Source organism: Rutidosis leptorrhynchoides, chromosome 11 (assembly GCF_046630445.1).
Source record: "Rutidosis leptorrhynchoides isolate AG116_Rl617_1_P2 chromosome 11, CSIRO_AGI_Rlap_v1, whole genome shotgun sequence".
NCBI classification, from domain to species: Eukaryota; Viridiplantae; Streptophyta; class Magnoliopsida; order Asterales; family Asteraceae; genus Rutidosis; species Rutidosis leptorrhynchoides.
This window is the reverse complement of record NC_092343.1, coordinates 317,051,140-317,073,324: the sequence shown is the minus strand read 5'-3', so window position 1 is coordinate 317,073,324 and position 22,185 is coordinate 317,051,140. Positions and strand designations below refer to the sequence as shown.

The following is a 22,185-nucleotide window of genomic DNA, read 5'->3' as shown; positions in this document are numbered from 1 at the left end:
GACGATAAAGTTTGTTTATTAATATAACGAATATATTAACAGTGATGATAAAGTTTGTTTATTAATATAATGAATATATTAATAGTGACGATAAAGTTTGTTTATTAATATAATGAATATATTAACAGTGACCGTTATTGTCAATAGACAAAGTATGTTTACTAATATAACGAATTATATTAGCAGTGACCGTTATTGTCAACAGACAAAGTATGTTTACTAATATAGCGAATTATATTAGCAGTGACCGTTATTGTTAACAAACAACATGTAATGGATAAAATTTGAGTACCTGTGTCTAATCATAAAAATAGTTTAAAAACAAGCATGTGTCTCACCCCAAGGTTTATAAAACAGTTAAGAAATAGTAAAAAGAGGGGCTATGAAGTTCACCTTAATAGCAAGCAAGCAAATCCACACAAGTAGTATGAATGGAGTGTGTAAACGGAGATTTCAACCTAGAGATATAATATTCGATTAGGTAATGTCTAATAGACATATAGCTTGTTTATTAATATAGTAAACTATATTAACAGTGACCGTTTTTGAGAAGGTTATATATATATATATATATATATATATATATATATATATATATATATATATATATATATATATATATATATATATATATATATATATATATGATAATATACTTAGTGTTATAAGTGTTACTACCTAGGTATGTGTACATGTTATACTAATAATAGTTTTGTTATTTACTTTAATTATTCAACTAATATGTAATCTTATCATTATATGTTACATATATAATTATATCCATGTGATACATACATATATATTCTTTATTATATATATATATATATATATATATATATATATATATATATATATATATATATATATTTATAACTAGGTGATATATATGTATAATATGTGTAAGTGTTATATATATACATTAATGTAAGAGTGATACATATATATATATATATATATACATATATATATATATATATATATATATATATATATATATATACTTATTACCTTTATTATTATTATTTACTAACCATATATATATACACACACTCATATATATACACACGTACATATACATACATATATACACATACATATACACGTATGTATATATTTACATATACACACACATATACCTACAATGTATACATGCACATACGTACGTATGCATGCATGCATGCACATGTGTTATTATTATCATTATTCTCTACTAACCTTACTAATCTTACGATCAAAACTTTTATCATAATCTTAACCTATTCATCATTCCTAATTCTTACTAACTATACACTTTTAAGTTTACAATCTCTATTAATCATCACCTTATCCCTCATTATATCTTTTAATCACATAAAGTCATAACTTTTTAACATAATAACTAATAATCTCATTAGCCACAATCAATTCGTATACATATTCTTTATCTATTCTAATTATCTTCATTACAAAGATCATGATCATAATCTTTATCTACAACTATTATTATTAACTAGCTTATTCACTTACATAAAATCATAAACTTTTTATTCATATTCATAGCCTAATCATACTTATTAATACCTCATAATCTTCTTATTAATCATAATACTTGATCAAGATCAATCCTTAACCTTATTAATAACCATAATATTTTTAAATTTTCACAATCTTATTAATCAAATCCTTCATTATCTTTTAACCCTCATTCTTTACTTAATCTTATTATTCATAAATCAACTTTATAATACATAACATAAAACTTAAATAATAACTTAAGAGATTAAAGTAGAATTGAAATAGGGTTTGAGGACTACCTTATAGGAGATTAAAAATCAAGGGAAGATGATGATTATGAAAACTGAATCTGCAACACACTTCCAACAAGCAATCACGAACCAAACAAGGGACTGCTTGGACTGTTTTGGTTCGCAAATACAGCAAGTAACTCGGCAGCAATCACGACCCAAATTGGAGGGTTCCTTGGGTCTGAGTTGGCTCGTCTGAAATAGAAAAACAGCAGCACTTCTTGATTCGATTCTGAAGCTGGTTTGGATCAGCAATTCAGGAGCACTTTGGCGATAAAATAAAACTGTTTGTGGTACCGAAACAGAAGGCTGTTACAGCAGCAAAAAGTGTACTTTTGGGGCTGTTTAATGTCGACTAAAAATGCTTTAAAGGTGGTGAATGATGAGCTGTGACAGGTGATCAAATTGTAGACTTGGAGGGCTGATTGAACGTCGATGGTGATGAGAGGATTTGCTGCAGATGTCGACTAAAAGATAGGGTAAAGGGGCTGTAACCTATCGATTGCACAGCAAGTAATCAGGCTGCCTTGGGTGATCGACTACAACAGGGTTTTTGGTGGGGATTTTCAGTCGACAAATACAAGGGGTTTTGTGGTAATTTTTATGGAAAGACTTGAGGGTTTATATAGGTGCATTTGAGTTTCCTAATTGCACTATGTTCCTAATATTACTTGGTGATCAAGAGTTAGAATTAGACTTAAACTAGGACTAGTTAACTTAGTGATCAAGATGATTTCCTCTTTTAGTTTATTTACTAGCTGATTTGTTTTTGTTACTTCATGTGTTTATATATTTTTTTATACCGTATTTCTTATTTTTTTATATATATATTATTTATTTATTTTTTTATATTATTAATATTAAGGCTACATTTATTTTAATTACATTTTATTTATATATTTGTCCCTAACTTTTATTAATTTTATTTAGTTCCAATTAGTTTACATAAATTCTTATTTGTTTAAATCTTATTAATATTGTCACATTTTAATTTATTACATTTTATTTATATTATTTATTTAGTATTAGGGTTAGGATTAATATTCAATATTAAATAGTATTAGGGTTTAGTATTTAATGTATAGAGTTAGGTTTAGGGTTTTGAATAATATTAGTGTTTTAATAATAATTACGATCATTTAATGAAAATATAAGTTTTCAGTTCGTTTGTCGAAATGGATAACAACCCTAATGATGTACAGAATTTGACATTGAATCCTAAGGGTAACTTGGTAAATTCAGAAGGGAAAAGTGAGGGTTGTTATAAAAAATTTCCACTAATAAAAACAACATAAAAAATAATAATAACTCAATTTACATAAATTCGTTACAATGATTAGAAAATATTTAAGAAAATGTCTTTATACAATATTTTTGCAATGGACCATAGTAAAAATAAAAAATAAATTTAACTAATGCTTAAATTGATCCATTACTTGCAAGTTGCAACAAATCATAAACTTGATCTTTTATCAAACGAAAATTCTTTATTCGGAAGTACAATCGTCACCTCATGTTGTTCATTAACAACAGGCTCCGATACCACATTAAGTTGTACATTATCATTAACGTTAATATTTTTATTAATCTCGTTACCTTTATTCATATATCCCAATTCAATCCGATGATGATGATGACTTGTTGATGACTCAGCATTATTATTATTATTACCACGTCGATTATACGAAGGTGATGGTGATGTATCAGTATCATAATTATCGGTATCATAGTTTGAATATCTTGGTGACGTTTGTAAACTATCGTTTTCGTTTTTGTAGTTACGTAAAAGATGAATTGGTGACATGCCATGTGTCGGGGTCCCGGTTCTACTTGACATTGGTGTTACTTGTCCTGATTTTTTGTTTATTTTTATTTGTTTTTTCGCAGTTTGGTGCCATAATCTTAGTGCTGTTGCAACTTTATCGTTGAATATAGTCGGCTTCATCGTTGAACCCATCTGCAATTTGTATCCAAATTGTAGAAACAGTTAATAGCTTTTAACCACATATAATTTTCCGGGTCTGGTTTGGACGAACGGGTCGATCCACATACAGGAAAAAGCTTAAACATTTATTTGTTCATAATTTTGAAGTTGAACAGGTTGGGTGAATTTGACCCGCCAACCCAGTTATCAGATTATGTTGGGTTTGGGATGGGTAGTGTTGATCCGCGTACACGGCCAGTCCCAAATTGCCACCCTGTTTTAGTAAGTGTAATATAATATGTTGTAAAAAGAGATTGTGTTACCTGTGTGACAAGGGCATAAAGAGGAAGAGTAACATAACTGCATAGGATTTGAATAAGAACTCTGCCCAATTAAAACACCATCTATCTATTAGTATCTAATAAGACATACAAAATTAATTAATTATCAGTGTTTATTAGTTATTATTGTTAGTATTCAATGTTATTAAATATAGAGTAAATCACAATTTACCCCATTGTGATCCTGATGACTATGTCTTCTGTATGCTCATGAAAACAAGATTTCAACCCAAATTCATACTGTTTTCCAACAAAATTGGAATATTACACAATTATAACAACATAATAGAATAAGTATCATATAGGATATTGAAAAGAAAATGTATCAATTCTTACCCAAGTCCATGCAAAGAAGGCAAGCTGAAAAGCATTCTGTAACATAAAAATGTAATCATTTAATATAAGTGTTACCTTTACTAATAATATTAAAACTGCTACAAAATTTAATAAATTCTGTAAATGTAAAGCTTTGAATACAAATTAACCTGAAAAAGAACAAAGTTGATGAGATAAAGAATGAGACGAGGGCGTTTGAACCAGAAGAGGTCGTCACCAAGCTTAACGACAGGTACACCTTGTACGACCTCTCCTCGCTCTTGGATATTTAATCCCATTTTTGTGATGATCACTTGTAGTTTCGTCCCAATTAGTAAAACTACCTACAAGTTTTTACATAATTTAATTTTTTTTTTAAAAGTACATAAAATACTACTACGTATAATTAATTTTGAGCTTATGAAAAGGATACTTACAACCAGTGGTATAAACGGCAGCCACAAGTATGAATATGAACCTGCCATGTTCAAAGAAACATTTAAGTCATTTCAATAATAATTTGACAAAAATATAGCCATCTTTTTTTGGGTAACGAGGAACCCCTATGAACGGACACATCATCATGAACTCATGCGTCATCCCGATGCCACGTAAAGCACCTTCCACCGTAATTAGGCTCAAGAAGACATTACCAAGAATTGAACTTGAGAGCTACAGTTTTAATAGGAGTCCCGGTGACCACTTGAGCAAAACCCAAGTGGTTAGATATAAACAAGTATAATCTTGTAGCGTGAAAAAAATAGTCTAAAAACTACTGCCTTGACATATTTTATTGATTAACTAACTATACAAGAGTACATTGAGTAAAAATTCCGTCCTTTCAAGGGCCTGAAAAATCTTATCCATTTACCCCTTAACAGTTATACATTTTCACTTATACTTTCGATAAATCTACTAATAATTTTGCTTAATTTTTTTTTTTTTACGATACAAGTACTTGATGCATAATATTAATGGATACATCAAATACATAGGTGAATATATCATTACCCAGAACTATAAAGTGATCAATTGTTAAATGAGTCTTTAACCTTGTATTACTCCTTACGTCTCTAATTTATTGTCCAATATTCTTTTAGATATCCCTAATTAATTGTTTATTTCCATAAATTACATAAGAATAAGAAGGTAAAGTACTTTATGTATGTAGGAAAAAAAGTTATGTAAAAGGTAAGAGGTAAAACTGTAAAGTAAAAAAGAAATAAATGTGACAATCACTTTTTATTAAACTGTATATTTTTATCTGTAGACAATTAATATGAAACGGAGGAATTGTTAATATGAATTCTTTGTATGGAATAAATAAGAAGTAGCGGCTGGCTAACGTACCATGGGTATTAGAGAGCAAGAAGGCGATGGTGAATAACCAAATTGGCGGGCTGTTAACAAAAACGAAGAATAAATGTAAGTTGATTATTATTCATTACGTCCCAAATGATAGAAGTTGACAATGCCGTAATACCTTATACCAACAACGGTTGTGAAATCTTCATCGAGAGATCGATTGATATACTTTTGAAAGTCGAATCTTGACTGGCTATGTGGGGCTAGATGTGCCTGAACTCAATATATATATGGAAAAAAAAAAAAAATCAATCAAATATATAAACAATAATTGAAATTGATATATATATATATATATATATATATATATATATATATATATATATATATATATATATATATATATATATATATATATATATATATATATATATCAGAAACTCAAATGATAATTTACCATGATGAATCCATGTCTCAGTGTAAGATAATCAACTTTAGGAACTGATCTAAAAAATTGTCTGAAAAAACAAACCTGAAAGTATAAAACAATCCATCAGTCAGGCTGATTTCAGGTTAAAGATGAAAAAAAAAAAAAAAAAAAAAAAAAACTCAGAAATCTGTTTATCTTATAGTTTACCAGCTACATCGTGGTTAATTAGTTACAGTATTTTTTTAATTTTTAATATATCTTTTTATTTGTGCGATTAATAAACTTTTAATTTTCTTAAACATCATAATTTCTTAATAATAATTATTATTTCTGTCTAAAATTTACCTTGTTAAAAAATTACAAGCTCATTAAATACAAATAAATGTGTGTCATAAGAGCAGTTTGATAGTCACCGTATTAAAAAAATTACAACCTTATTATATGATATTAATATGTATCATATGGGCACACGTTAAAACATCACGTAGCTTTTTCACCTTTTGTTGCATTTTGCGGAACTTGGAATTGAAAAGGCTAGATTGATATGCATATATAGTCTATGACACATACCACAAAGTATAATCAATAATCAAACTCTACCAAATAATACATATATGTTATAATTCTAGTGGTTTATAACAACCTTTATGGCTGATCTTAGCAAAGACTTCGTAATATATGTATATATGAATAAAGAATAAAGATAAAATGAACAAACTTTCTATATTATGAAAGTTAGGTACAAATTTGAATGGCAAATATGGATGCCTTATTTATAATGCAAAGTTTAATGTGCAAATAACTATTCCTCTGCATGCGTAAGTTCTGTATACAAAATTGACATCCACATAGCCACCTTATCTTGACTTTGTGGTATCATAACACTCCCCATTGGATGACAATTTTATTAGAGTGCAACGAGTACTGTCTCGTTAAAAACCTTGCTAAAGAAAAATCCAGTGGGATAAAAACTTTAGTCAAGGGAAAAAGAGTGCAGTATAGAGTTGACTCCCCCTCAAGTAGACATCGCTGAGTCGTCACATCTTTTGAACTTGCCTCATGCCAATATTGTGAACGTGTGTTCTGAAAACAGCGGTTGACAGTGCTTTTGTAACGACCCTGGAATTTCCAACATTTATTTATTAATAATTACTATTATTAATACGTGTGATTAAACGAATGTATGTTATTACATTTACATGTTGATATGATTGCCCGTGCTTGACTTTTAAGTGCCCGAAACGTCTTTGTGACACCCGGAACTTTCAATAATAATATTTTTAGATATTATTTACATTCATGATTAAATTTATTAATCATTTTAATTAACTAAGGCTATTAGTTAGTTACTTGAGCTTTAATTGGTTTAACTTGTGATTTAATTGAACTTGGGCTTTGATTAGTTAATGGACTCCTGAATTAAGACTTGTAAGCCCACCCTACCTTTAAGTGGGCTTAGTTAGCCCACTCTTTCAAAGTGTAAGTATCACTTTAACTTGTAACTAGTTAGTTAACTTGCATAGAATCTAGTTAACATGTAATCCCCATAAACAACCATCTAGTAACCACCTTTTATAAGCTTTACATGTATAAACCTAGTGGACTTATCCCTCCCCCTTGGAACCCCTCCAAACCGTCGGCCATGAGGAGTGAATGGGGAGAGATTTTCATTTTTTTTACTACTTGTTCACTAGCATCTTTCATTTACTCCTCATTCTCAAAACACACACTTCAAACTCACTTTCAAATTTCTCTCTTTTCTCTCTAACTTTTGTAAGTAACTTGAAGCATTCTTCTCTCCTTTTTCTTAAACAAAACCGAATACCATACACCCTTAATCATCATCATCTTTTGTTATTTGTAGTTTGATTACTTGTTGTTAGTTTGTTACATGTAATTGTTAGTTATTCTTTACTAGTTACAAGATCAAACTTTCTAGTTTCGATTCTTCTATTATCTTGTATTTTCAAGAACACAAGAACATAAACTCACTAGTTTATGATTCTACTTCAATTGTTTCAAAAGTTGCAAGTTCCATGTGTTGATTAAAGACATACTTGAAGCTCATGAAGTAAACTTTAAAGTTTACTTTCTAAAGATCAAACTTTGGTTTGAATCTTTAAAGTATGAACAATCATGAACCTTTTCTTGTTTATTTAAGTTTACTTCTTCAATTTATGCACTTTAATTTCATGTAGTTAGTTTATATGGTCAAGTACTACAAGTTAGTCTTGATCTCATATCTCTTGAACAAATTAAGTTAACCTTGAAAGTTCAAGAACACACAAATAAGTTTTCTTTAAATATAACTTTGGATCTAGACTTTTGAGTCTTGGATCTTCAAGATCAAACTAAGAACTATGTTCTACTACTTATGATCTTGATTAGTTAGTTTACTTTCAAGTTTGTAACTTGTTATTAGCTTTAAAGTCCATGTATGTGTTAGATCTAAGACTTTGATGTAACGTTGGTTCATCAAACTACATGCAACTCTTAAGTGAGTTGTGTTTCATGTCTTAGACTTGCACTAGTGTTATGATGGTCAAGACTTGGTTAAGATGACGTAAAAACACCCATGAGTTGTACACTTGAAGCTATATGCATCAAGGATGAGAACCATGATGAACATCAAACACCAAGACCACCTGAACCCTTTTAAACTTACTGTTTCTGTCCAAAACTTTCTGACCTGATGCTTATGGAACATACCAGTAGACCTGGGCTGTTCTAACCTTGATTTTTAGATAGATATTTTCGAGTAGATAACTTTTCATATAGGACTCGTCTTAATCCGAGTTACGGTTTAGGATTTATGGCCCTCCGATCGTTACTATGTCCTTTAACGTTGTGCAGAAATTTCTGACCTACTCGCACTTAGACCGTCGCCACGGTCAAACCAAGATGCGTTTGCTTCTGTAAATTTTAACACACTTAAGGGACTCACAGACGGAGCCATGGCCACTGGTCTCACCTTAATTCAGTAAGGGTAGAGGCCGTGGTGACTGACTGAAGTCAGACTTTGTTGAAAACTACTTTCATAAACGAAACTTACTTTACGCCTTTTGTTTAATGATGAATGATGATGACCCTTAAGACCTTAAATACATACTTTTAAACCTATTAAGACGATTTATTGACTTAGTACTATTTGACTTAGGTTGAGGACTTCGGACCATTTACTTGCACACCTTTCTCGACTACTACTTTACCGCTACATATCATTGCGAGTTATAGCATTTACTTATTACTTTAACTTATTTTGGGAACTGAGAATACATGCGGATTTTATGTTTTACATACTAGGCACGAGTACTTAAACTTATATATGTGTGGGTTATACAACGGCATAAACATTCCCTTTAGCTCGGTAACGTTTAATCATTGGTTTTTGAACCGTGAACGCGAATCTTAGATATGGATCCATAGGGTTTGACATCCCCACTCGGGCTCGTAGCACTAGCATTTAATGAGTGTTTAATACTTTGTATACATACGCACTTACCAAGTGTACTTTCAGGGGGTATAAACGTTAAGTTAGTTACCAAGTGCCCACGGTTAACATATACTTTATCATACTTTTGAAACGCTCGTTGTAGCACTGAAATCTCGTGGCCTACCTTACATACTGTTATACTTAAACTATAGCTCACCAACCTTTGTGTTGACGTTTATAAGCATGTTTTTCTCAGGTGCTTGAGGTTAGCTTCCGCTGTGTACTAGTCGTGCTGTAGACACCCGCTGCTTAGAGTTGTCCACGCATGAACTACTTTACTTTGCATTCAAACATTCGTACTTTTGAACTATGACTTGTAACGACCATTGTGGTCACATACACTTATTATTTGCTTCTACTTAGTGAAGCATGCTTTTGAAATGTAAAACATTTGATGTCGGTTATGACATCACCTTTTTATCGTGAATGCAACTTCCTTAATTACAGCATATAGTACTTAACCTTGTAATGATCCTGTTGTTGATGATTCGTACACGATGGATTTAGTACGGGGCGTCACATTTGGTATCAGAGCATTGGTTGTAGGGAATTAGGTTGCATTAGTGAGTCTAGGACTGACCCGAGTAGGATTCACTAATAGGACTAATCTACAACTTGCTAATTTACTTGTTTCCGCTGAATTTACTGCATGCTACTGCTTACTTTTTCCGCTATATGCCGTATGCTACTACATGATTTCACTACTGCATGATGCTACTTGCTTTCGATTGCATGCTACTTTCATATGAATTACTGTTATTGCCATGCTAGTTACCGTTATACATGATTTAAACTGTTGGCCTATTATTTGCTTGCTTTATGACATACTGACATGGAAAATTTATTCTTCCTTGTTCAGATGTCGGATGTTCCACCTGCTGGCATTTCGGGCAGTACAGACTCAGACCCCATCGCCCTCCCTACTGCTACACCTGCTGCTGCTACTGCCGATACACCGGCCCCGACACCCACTAGTGATCCCGGCGCTTCCACTTCCGGAGCTGGTACTAGTGCACCTGCCCCAGTGTCTGCTCCTGGACCCTCGAGGTCACAGCCCCGCATTGGTGGTATTGAGATCCCCGCGGAGTTCGGGGAAGGGCCGTTTCGTAACCACATGCGCACGCCTTGCCGACGCACTCCCGACGGACGTTTAGTCGTGATTCCGCCAGGCAGACACAGACAGATGTTGGCCGCCTTCGGACGCTTCGGATTACCAGCTCAGCCACCAGTGTCACCACCACACGATTCGGATGACTCATCATCCGCCGATTCTTCATCATCAGACGACTCCAGCGATGATGAGGATCCTGCTGATAGACCTATTCAGGCACCCTCCACCCCGCCGAAGAAGCGGTACCGTTTCGACGGCACCATCATTCCAGGGGTGAATGGAGGTCGTGCTTTTACTGACGCATTTGGCCATCGTCGTAGGGTTACTGCTCATAAACGAGTTGTGCCATACCCTGCCGACCCACAGATACGTAAGGTTCCCCGTTACGTATTGACTATTCCTGAAACCGTACCACCTAGATTCAGATACGAACCACTTACATCTAGGGACGTACCGTCTACATCTGGAGCCGGACCATCTACATCAGCACCACCCGCCCCACCTGCACCGCCTGCCCCACCAGCTCCCTCTAACGAGGAACTGATGAGGGAGATTGAGACTCTCCGAGCTCGAGTCACTGAGCTCGAGGAGCAGTTGGCTCGAGGAGCAGTGCACCCGCCTTCACCGTAGGACCTTGTATTTAGATTTCATGATGTAATCTAGATATAGTTTCATGTATTTCATATGTATTGTACGAACTTATTCAGATGTATGAAACTTATTATTATTAATGAATGGAACTTTGCGTTATTTAATTCTTGCACGATGTTCTATCTACATTGCTGTACGATGATTCTGTGGTATTTGTACCTAGATGCATTATTTAATAACATGTGATGTTTTGATTCCATGTTGGTCACTATATACTGTATTATTACTACTTGCATGCTGGATTTTGACTTGGGTCAAAAATTTTGTTTAGAATACCATGGCTAACGGAAGATCCACACCTACCGCCGCCCAGATTGAGGACATGATCAACGAACGGGTCGCTGCAGCCCTAGCAGAAAGAAATCTCGAAGCTTCACTGCCACCACCACCGGTTATTCCACCCGTTCGAAATGGGTGTACATACAAGGAATTCCAGAGCTGCAAACCGCATAACTTCAGCGGCACCGAGGGACCAGTTGGTCTCACCAGATGGTTCGAGAAACTTGAATCAGTATTCCGAGTTAGCAACTGTTCGGAGGACAATAAGACCAAGTTTGCATCTTGCACGCTATCTGACGGCGCGCTAACGTGGTGGAACACGTTAGCTCAAGCGAGAGGTATCGATGAGGCGTATGCTACGCCATGGGAGGAATTCAAGGCGGCTATGATTGATGAGTATTGTCCGAGAACTGAAATTTAGAAGATGGAAATTGAATTCATGCAGTTGAAGGCCGTAGGGAACGACCTTAACAGTTACAATAGTAGGTTTTTGGAGTTAGCACTGATGTGTCCGACCATGGTCACCCCCGAATTTAAGCACTTGGAGAAATACTTCTCGGGACTTCCTAAGTCCATCAATGGTAATGTTACCTCATCCAAGCCATCGAATGTCCCCGAAGCAATGCGCATGGCACATACTCTCCTGAATCAAATCATCCTTGACGAGCCGGAGAAGGCTAAGTTTGAAGCCGGTAGTAGTGAAAAGAGGAAATGGGACAACAACCACAACAACCACAACAACAACAACAACAACAACAACAACAACAACAACAGGGGGAGAAACTACGATCAAACCCCCACCAAGAGGCACAACAACGGTGGAAACCCTAATTGATGGATTTCAATACATAAACAAAGTTACAAAACCCATTTTGTTACATATAAATTCGTGTGTATATGTATATATAAAGCGGAAGCAATTTCAAGTTCATGCATGTAAAGTTTAACCTTTTAAAGCATGAAATCCATTAAAGATCTAGTCTTGAAATATATGCTAAAATGTAAGTATAAGCTAGTAGGAGTTTATACCTTCTCCAAATGGAGGTGTAGAACAAAATGAAGATGATGATGAAGAAAGGCTAGTCTCTAACTTGAAACCTCAAGAGAATGATACGCACAAGCTATGTAATCAACACCACCTTTGGTTAGGATTTGCAAGACACCTAAAACACAAGCAAAATCAATGGAAGAACCCTCTTCCTTGCTCAAAACTTTCGGCCAAAATGGGGAGGAAAAGGAGAGCTTTTTGCTAATTTGAAAATGCAAGAGTAAGTGTGTGTCTTGGAGAATTCAAGCATGCAAGTATAGAAGTAATTGCTAGTTATTAAAACAAAATGGGGAGGTGCCTAGGAGACCACAAAACCGCCCCCATGCCTCCCCCATTTTATATCTTTTATTTTTTTTAAACTTGTTAAATAAAAACTCATGATACTTGCAAATATATATATATGTTAAAACATGTACACATTTTTATCTTTACAAACCATTTATAAAGATAAATAAATATGATTTGTACATGTATATTATATATATATATATACATAATTTTATAAGCCACTTTATAAAATTATAACACACACATATAAGTTTAATGATTAAACTTGTACTTATAATCATCCAAATAATTATATCTTGCATTTTAACTTTAGAAAACCAATTTCTAAAGTATAGGTGCCAAGTATTTATTTATTAAAGTTCCATTTAATAAAATAAATACTAAAATATTGATAAGCTTGTTATTGGGTATGACCCGACTTGGATCATAACATGTAAGCCACATTAATTTATTATGTCTCTCGGGCATAAGAAAATCCTTCAATCTCCCACTTGCACGAGAAACATAAGGAATTAATGTAAGTGATAGATACCACCTAACGACCGTCCATCACCCCCAACATGTTATGACTTGGTGCCATTCAATAACATCATCCCTTTCGAGTTCCCATCTCGAATATGATTTAGGTGAATTTTTCAATATATCCTTTTGTCCTAGATGTCATGTTAAATCCAAGAGACATAGAATGATCACTCTCTTATAGATTTAACTTTGTCAGGCCTTAGACATCTGACTCTCAACGAATAAGAGGGACAAATTCCATCTTGACTACATACGTCCTAGACATTACACTTCATACCATGCCTGAAGCCTCCCTTAAGTACTACCATGTTTCAGAATAGCGAAGGAAAGAATCAAGGTACAATATTCGGTGAATATCTGAACCCAATATGTGTCTCAGGTCAGAGGATATAATGATATTCTCCTTTACTCAAGATTACATGTGATCAACCACAAAGGTTCCATATAGTAATCTTGAGAGCGGGTCTTCCAATATTTGTATCCCACAAATATCTATGAACCTTGGTTGCAACCTTGCCCCACATTCATCATTTGAATGTTAACCAATCCAAGTTCATAATAGTCTAGACCTCACACTTGTTCCCACAAATGTGATCAACTACGGAATTTAGAATAATAATTTATTCATGGATAAAATATGCTAAATTGGAACATGACTCATAATTGAATTAATACCATAATTATATTAATGAGTTTGAATTAATTCGTTCCGTTACAATACATAAAGTAGATCAATTCCAATCACTAGAATATCGAAGCCCTAATGCACAAACATGTCCCTCATGTTTTGGCCCATGTAAGAGCTTCGTGAGTGGATCCGCAACATTTTGATCTGTGTGAACTTTGTGAATACATATCTTTCCTTTTTCAACCTCATCCCTAATGTAGTTGAATCTCCGCTCAATGTGACGAGTCTTTTGATGAGCACGAGGTTCCTTGATTTGAGCAATCGCACCCTCGTTGTCACAAAAGATCTCAAGAGGGTCCTGAATGGAAGGGACCACTCCTAAGTCGTCGATGAATTTCTTCATCCATGCAGCCTCCTGAGCTGCCAATGAGGCGGCAATGTACTCCGACTCTGTAGTGGATAACGCAACAACTTCCTGTTTCGCACTCTTCCAAGAGACCGCACCACCATTTAACATGAATACATAACCGGATTGTGATCGGGAGTCATCTCGATCAGTTTGGAAACTCGCGTCCACGTAACCTTTTACAACGAGTTCCTCCTCACCATACCCATATATTAGAAACATATCCTTAGTCCTTCTAAGGTATTTCAATATACATTTAACCGCAGTCCAATGACTATTTCCTGGGTTATTCTGGTATCTACTTGTCAAGCTAAGAGCGCATGACACATCCGGTCTAGTACATATCATTGCATACATGATAGACCCAATAGCAGATGCGTATGGGACTTTCTTCATTTTCTCTTGTTCATCTTTCGTGGTAGGACACTGAGATGAACTGAGAACAGTTCCCTTTTGAATAGGTACCAAACCTTTCTTAGAGTTTTCCATCTTGAACCTTTTCAAGACTTTATCAATGTATGTACTTTGACTTAAACCTATCAATCTCTTGGATCTATTTCTATAGATTCCAATCCCCAATATGTATTGTGCTTCTCCAAGATCCTTAATGGAGAAGCAACCTTTTAACCAAGTTTTGACCTCTTGCATTGTGGTTATATCATTCCCAAATAATAATATATCATCCACATATAGCACAAGGAACATCATGGAGCTCCCACTAGCCTTCTTGTATACACAAGCTTCATCACCATTTTTAATGAAGCCAAATTTATTTGCCTCTTCATTAAAACGATGATTCCACATTCTCGATGCTTGCTTCAATCCGTAGATTGATTTCTTTAACTTGCATACCTTTTTAGGATTTTTCGGATCGACAAAACCTTCGGGCTGTACCATATAGACATCTTCCTCAAGATATCCATTTAGGAAAGCGGTTTTGACATCCATTTGCCAAATTTCGTAATCATAATGAGCAGCGATGGCAAACAATATCCTAATAGACTTTAGCATTGCCACAGGCGAGAAGGTTTCATCATAGTCAACCCCTTGAGTTTGAGTGAAACCTTTTGCTACAAGTCTAGCTTTGTATGTATCCAAGTTTCCATGTATGTCGGTTTTCTTCTTGAAAAGCCACTTGCAATCAACTAGCTTAGAGCTAGGAGGTTGCTCAACAAGTTCCCAAACTTGGTTATCATACATGGATTGCATCTCGGCGTTCATGGCTTCTTGCCATTTATCTTTATCAATCCTTGATAAAGCATCTTCGTAGTTTACCGGTTCATCCAAATCAACCGTATAGCAACCATCCACGAGAAAACCATATCTCTCAGGAGGATTACTAATCCTACTAGATCTTCGAACGTCTTGTGTACCTTGATCATCCACTTGATCATTTTCAACATCCTCATGTTGAGTGCTAGTGTCAACCAATTGTGTATCATTGGCTTGATCTTGTACCTCTACAAGATCTATTTTCCTTTCACCATCACCTTCCATAAGGAACTTGGTTTCAAGGAATTCCGCTTTTCGAGCAACAAATACCGTTTGCTCGGATGGATCATAGAAGTAATATCCCATGTCATCTTTGGGATATCCTATGAAGATACACTTTGTGGATCGAGCATGTAGCTTATTTGCTACATAACGCTTAGGATAAGCTTCACATCCCCATACTTTCAAGTATGAAAGAGAAGGAGGTTTTCCAAACCACATCTCATGAGGAGTTCGTTCCACTTTCTTGGTTGGGGCCATATTTAAAATACGAGCCGCGGAGCTTAGACAATAACCCCAAAATGATAGAGGTAACGAGCTTCTAGCCATCATAGATCGAACCATATCCATTAGGGTTCGGTTCCTCCTTTCGGAAACTCCATTAAGTTGGGGTGTTCCGGGTGGAGTAAGTTGTGAGATGATCCCACAACTCCTAAGATGATCTTGGAAGGCATCGCTTAGGTATTCACCTCCTCTATCGGTACGAAGTACCTTGATTGTCCTATTGAGTTGATTTTGTACTTCGTTTTGATATTCTTTGAATGCTTCAAACGTTTCGTCCTTGTGTCTTAGTAAGTAGACATATCCGAAATGACTAAAGTCATCAATGAAAGTAACAAAGTATCTTTCACCATTCCTAGTCATGGGTTTAAAGGGTCCACATACATCCGAATGTATTAATCCCAATAAATCTTTAGCCCTTTCATAAGTCCCTTTGAAAGGTGCTTTAGTCATCTTGCCTTGTAAACAAGATTCACATACATCAAACGAATCCATTTCATTTGATTTCAAAAGTCCATTCTTTTGAAGTGTATGCATTCGGTTCTTGTTTATATGACCAAGGCGACAATGCCATAAATAGGAATCACTCAAATCCCTTTTGAGTTTCTTGGTGCTAGTATGGTATATAGAGCTCGATGATGCGTCATCATGAACCAATTCATAAATTCCATTTGAAGGCGAAGCCTTGAAATAGAATACATTATCTTTAGAAAAATGGATATCATCATCAATAAAATTAACATTGAAACCACATTGTCTTAAGCGAGAAATAGAAATAATGTTTCGACATAAATCCGGTGCATACAAAACATTTTCTAAAATAAGCTCCAATCCACTTGGAAGCTTCAAAACAAATTCTCCTTGAGCTTTAACATGCACCTTTGCACCATTGCCCATATAGAGACTTGATGTTCCCGCTTTATGATCACTTCTTTTGAACCCCTGCAAAGTATTGCAAATATGAGTTCCACATCCCGTGTCTAATACCCATGTATTAGAAGAAGTAATACTAAGCTCTACATATACCATGTATATATTACCTGAGGTTTGCCCTGCATCCCTCTTGTCCTTCAACTCTTTAAGATAGACCGGACAGTTTCGTTTCCAATGACCCATCTCACCGCAACCGAAACATGGGTCTTCCTTGGGGTTTGCCTTCTCGGCTACCTTTTGCTTCTTTGCCTTGTTGATGGTTGGGGTAACCATCTTCCCCTTCCCTTTGCCTTGATGGGCGGGTCCTTTTCTCTTAGCCACCTTTGGCTTAGAGGTGTTACCTTTAGACCCACCTTGATCGATTGCTAACACGGGTAAAGTCCTTTTACCCATGCTAGTTTCCGCCGTCCTAAGCATACCATGAAGCTCACCTATACTCTTATCCATCCCATTCATGTTGTAATTAATTACAAATTGATCAAACCTCTTTGATAGGGAGTTAAGGATAAGATCGGTGGCTAACTCATTAGATATGTTAAGGTTAAGACGGTTAGCACGATCGATAAGGCTTTTCATCTTAAGTACATAAGATGAAACCGATTGGGTATCGTCCATACGACAAGCATGAAGCGCCCGAACCGTTTCAAAACGCTCAACACGTGCTTGTTGGAGAAACATCTCCTTCAATTGTGTTATCATGTCGTATGCGCTATGATGCTCGAAATCCTTTTGGAGTTCGGGTATCATAGTCCCAAGCATTAAGCATGAGACTTGAAGGGAGTCGTGGCAATACTTATCGTAAGCGGCCATTGCCTCCACATCATTCTCATCCAGTTGATCGGGAATGGGGTCCTCAAGCACATACATTTTATCCTCTTGTTTGAGGACAATCCGAAGATTGCGGAACCAATCCATAAAATTTGTATGGTTGAGTTTGTCTTTCTCGAGGAGAGACCGTAACGATAGGTTGTTAAAGTTAAGTGGTGCGTTGTTCATGTTGTTGTTGTTATTAGCGGCCATCTACAAAATTCAACAAAGTTCATTTAAGTATTGATTTCAAATTTAATAAACAATACCCTTTTAATTTGTTTTATTAAATATTAGAATCCAACGGTAAATCAAATTTCGGTTAGGTGACCTTTATCCCGTTATTTGATTTTGCTAGGTAGTCATAATGACAATTGCAATCCTTTTGCAACTTCTAATTTATGGGATCATGCAATCCTTTTGCATGGCATATTAATCCCATCAACGCCTATTTGTTCCTCATGCTTCGGTGACCCTAAGTTCATGATTCCCAAATCAAGTTGTCCTACTTGTGTAGACATGTAGACTTAACATACAAGTGGTTAGGTGACCTTTATCCCACATGTATGTGAAGTGTACCTTATTCATATTAGTTCACTCATGACGGTTAGGTGACCTTTATCCCATCAAGAGATTCCTAATATGTCTAAGTGTTTCCACAAAAGGATGGCGTTAAACTTGTTTACCTTGTTTGATTTTAGGTTTTCTACATTCTAGTTTAGAAAACAAAGAGCTATACACCAACATGCATTTGGTGTGTAGTATGTTTATGAAAAACCCATTTTCATGTACCTTTTAGTAACCAATTACTAGTTTTAACCATTCCATTGCTTTTAAATAAACCATTTTATCTAAGTCTAATAACCAATTATTAGTGTCATTTTGTTATGTTTTATTATAACCATTTTATAATGTATTATGCAAGTGTTATCTAGTGATGATCTTGTTGCAACCAAACATACAAACATTCACAAACATGCATAACAAAGTGTTCACAATCAAGAGCCATTTTGGTAGACATTTGTTTAGCCAATAAACAAATGTCACCTAAGGGGTTAAACCAAAATAAGAGATTTTTACCAAAATCTCCCACTTAATCTTGTAATCCTCAAATGCTTCATCTTGTAACTTTCTTCATGATCTTCATTTTCTCTTTACAAAATTATATCCTAATACAATCTTTCTAGAAAATGAAATAACAACCTATTCTATTTTACAAACCAAATAGAACAAATTACATGAATATTACAAGATTACATACAACTTATTACAAACCAAAATAACAAAATTATTACAAATCATATGAATGAATATTACAACCAATTCAACCAAACATTCAAACATATGGTCTAGGCTTGATTGTGAACAATAACATAACAACAAACTTGGCCAAACTTGAAGTCCCAAAACCCACTTTTGGGTCCAATAATTCGGCCAAGACCATAAACCCCACCAAAACTCAAGATTTTTACATTCTACATTCATGCATGTTAGTAGATTGTAAAATAAATGAGTTTTCTAGCCAAAAACAAGAAGCATATTAACAAGACTTTGGCTCTAGATACCATTGATGGATTTCAATACATAAACAAAGTTACAAAACCCATTTTGTTACATATAAATTCGTGTGTATATGTATATATAAAGCGGAAGCAATTTCAAGTTCATGCATGTAAAGTTTAACCTTTTAAAGCATGAAATCCATTAAAGATCTAGTCTTGAAATATATGCTAAAATGTAAGTATAAGCTAGTAGGAGTTTATACCTTCTCCAAATGGAGGTGTAGAACAAAATGAAGATGATGATGAAGAAAGGCTAGTCTCTAACTTGAAACCTCAAGAGAATGATACCCACAAGCTATGTAATCAACACCACCTTTGGTTAGGATTTGCAAGACACCTAAAACACAAGCAAAATCAATGGAAGAACCCTCTTCCTTGCTCAAAACTTTCGGCCAAAATGGGGAGGAAAAGGAGAGCTTTTTGCTAATTTGAAAATGCAAGAGTAAGTGTGTGTCTTGGAGAATTCAAGCATGCAATTATAGAAGTAATTGCTAGTTATTAAAACAAAATGGGGAGGTGCCTAGGAGACCACAAAACCGCCCCCATGCCTCCCCCATTTTATATCTTTTATTTTTTTTAAACTTGTTAAATAAAAACTCATGATACTTGCAAATATATATATATGTTAAAACATGTACACATTTTTATCTTTACAAACCATTTATAAAGATAAATAAATATGATTTGTACATGTATATTATATATATATATATACATAATTTTATAAGCCACTTTATAAAATTATAACACACACATATAAGTTTAATGATTAAACTTGTACTTATAATCATCCAAATAATTATATCTTGCATTTTAACTTTAGAAAACCAATTTCTAAAGTATAGGTGCCAAGTATTTATTTATTAAAGTTCCATTTAATAAAATAAATACTAAAATATTGATAAGCTTGTTATTGGGTATGACCCGACTTGGATCATAACATGTAAGCCACATTAATTTATTATGTCTCTCGGGCATAAGAAAATCCTTCACTAATCCCAACAACAACACCAACACCAACCCGAACTACAAAGGAACCTTACCACAATGCAAGCGATGCTACAAACACCACACTGGGTATTGCAATGTTGTCTGTAAGAAGTGCCAATGGGCTGGGCACATCGGGAAGGACTGCAAGGTCACTATTTTGAATGGGAAGCCGAACACCAATGGACCTAAGAAGTGCTACGAATGTGGACAGACGGGCCATTTCAGAAACGCATGCCCCAACAAGCGAAAATATGGCGGGCCACCCCGTGGTAGAGCTTTTAATGTTAATGCAAGGGATGCACGTGATAACCCCGACTTGGTGACAGGTATATTCAAAATCAACAATCTTTTAGCTTCTGTCTTGTTTGATACTGGTGCGAATAGAAGTTATGTATGTAGACATTTTTGCGATAAGATTAATTGGTCATTAGTCCCGTTAAAAGAAAGTATGCTTGTCGAGGTCGCAAATGGAAAACTTGAAAAGGTTGACCATATTAGTCGTGGAGCTGTTATCAACATAGCTGGTGCAGATTTCGAAATTGACTTGATACCTATCAAACTGGGAAGTTTTGACGTGATCGTCGGTATGGATTGGTTGAGCAAGATAAAGGCCGATATTATCTGTGGAGATAAAGCACTTCGCATACCACAAGGAGATGGTGAACCACTGGTTATCTATGGAGAGAGATGTACCTCGAAGTTGAACCTCATTAGTTGCGTGAAAGCGCAAAAGATTATGAAGAAGGGACGCTTTGCTGTCCTAGCACATGTGAAAGCGGTAGAAACTGAGGTGAAGAGCGTGAACGACGTTCTAATTGTGAACGAATTTTCCGATGTCTTCCCAGAAGAATTGCCTGGATTGCCGCCGCAGAGAGCCGTAGAGTTTCAGATTGATTTAGTGCCAGGAGCAGCACCTGTAGCTCGCGCACCTTATAGACTCGCACCTTCCGAGATGCAAGAATTACAGAGTCAACTACAAGAGCTGTTAGACCGAGGATTTATTCAACCAAGTTTCTCGCCTTGGGGCGAACCTGTTCTGTTTGTGAAGAAGAAGGATGGATCCTTCCGTATGTGTATCGACTACCGTGAACTCAACAAATTGACTATCAAGAATCGGCATCCTCTTCCACGAATTGACGATATTTTTGATCAACTACAAGGATCGAGCGTTTATTCAAAGATCGATTTGCGATCCGGATATCACCAGCTGAGGGTGAAGGAAAGTGACGTGATGAAAACTGCATTCAGGACCCGTTATGGTCATTATGAGTTTCTCGTGATTCCATTCAGTTTGACAAATGCACCTGCCGTGTTCATGGACCTCATGAATCGTGTCTGCAAGCCTTACTTGGACAAGTTTGTTATCGTCTTCATAGATGATATCCTCATCTACTCTAAGAGCGAAGAAGAACATGAGCAACACCTCCGATTAGTGCTTGAACTCTTAAGACAAGAGCAACTTTACGCCAAATTCTCCAAGTGCGAATTTTGGTTGAAGGAAGTACAGTTTCTGGGTCATGTTGTGAGCGACCAGGGTATCAAAGTTGATCCTGTAACATCCCGTTTTTTCCCGTTAAATTTATTTTAATACCGTC

General features: G+C 35.2%; 1 protein-coding gene across 2 annotated transcripts in view; it reads right to left on the bottom strand.

Annotated features, from left to right (window-relative positions):
- Positions 1 to 3,233: 3,233 nt before the first annotated feature.
- LOC139877834 (MLO-like protein 6) overlaps positions 3,234 to 22,185 on the bottom strand; it is a 44,256-nt gene continuing 25,304 nt past the window's right edge. Inside the window, exons 5-13 of one of the 2 annotated variants that reach the window (XM_071865241.1) lie at positions 6,127 to 6,201; positions 5,848 to 5,942; positions 5,715 to 5,764; positions 4,798 to 4,842; positions 4,535 to 4,704; positions 4,386 to 4,421; positions 4,222 to 4,289; positions 4,032 to 4,092; positions 3,234 to 3,741 (exon numbers count right to left, since the gene is read on the bottom strand). In XM_071865241.1, the coding sequence (XP_071721342.1) occupies positions 3,238 to 3,741; positions 4,032 to 4,092; positions 4,222 to 4,289; positions 4,386 to 4,421; positions 4,535 to 4,704; positions 4,798 to 4,842; positions 5,715 to 5,764; positions 5,848 to 5,942; positions 6,127 to 6,201 (1,104 nt within the window). In that variant the 3' untranslated portion in view covers positions 3,234 to 3,237. Of the gene's footprint in view, positions 3,742 to 4,031; positions 4,093 to 4,217; positions 4,290 to 4,385; positions 4,422 to 4,534; positions 4,705 to 4,797; positions 4,843 to 5,714; positions 5,765 to 5,847; positions 5,943 to 6,126; positions 6,202 to 22,185 lie in introns of those variants that run through there. The other variant, XM_071865242.1, reaches the window with a different exon arrangement.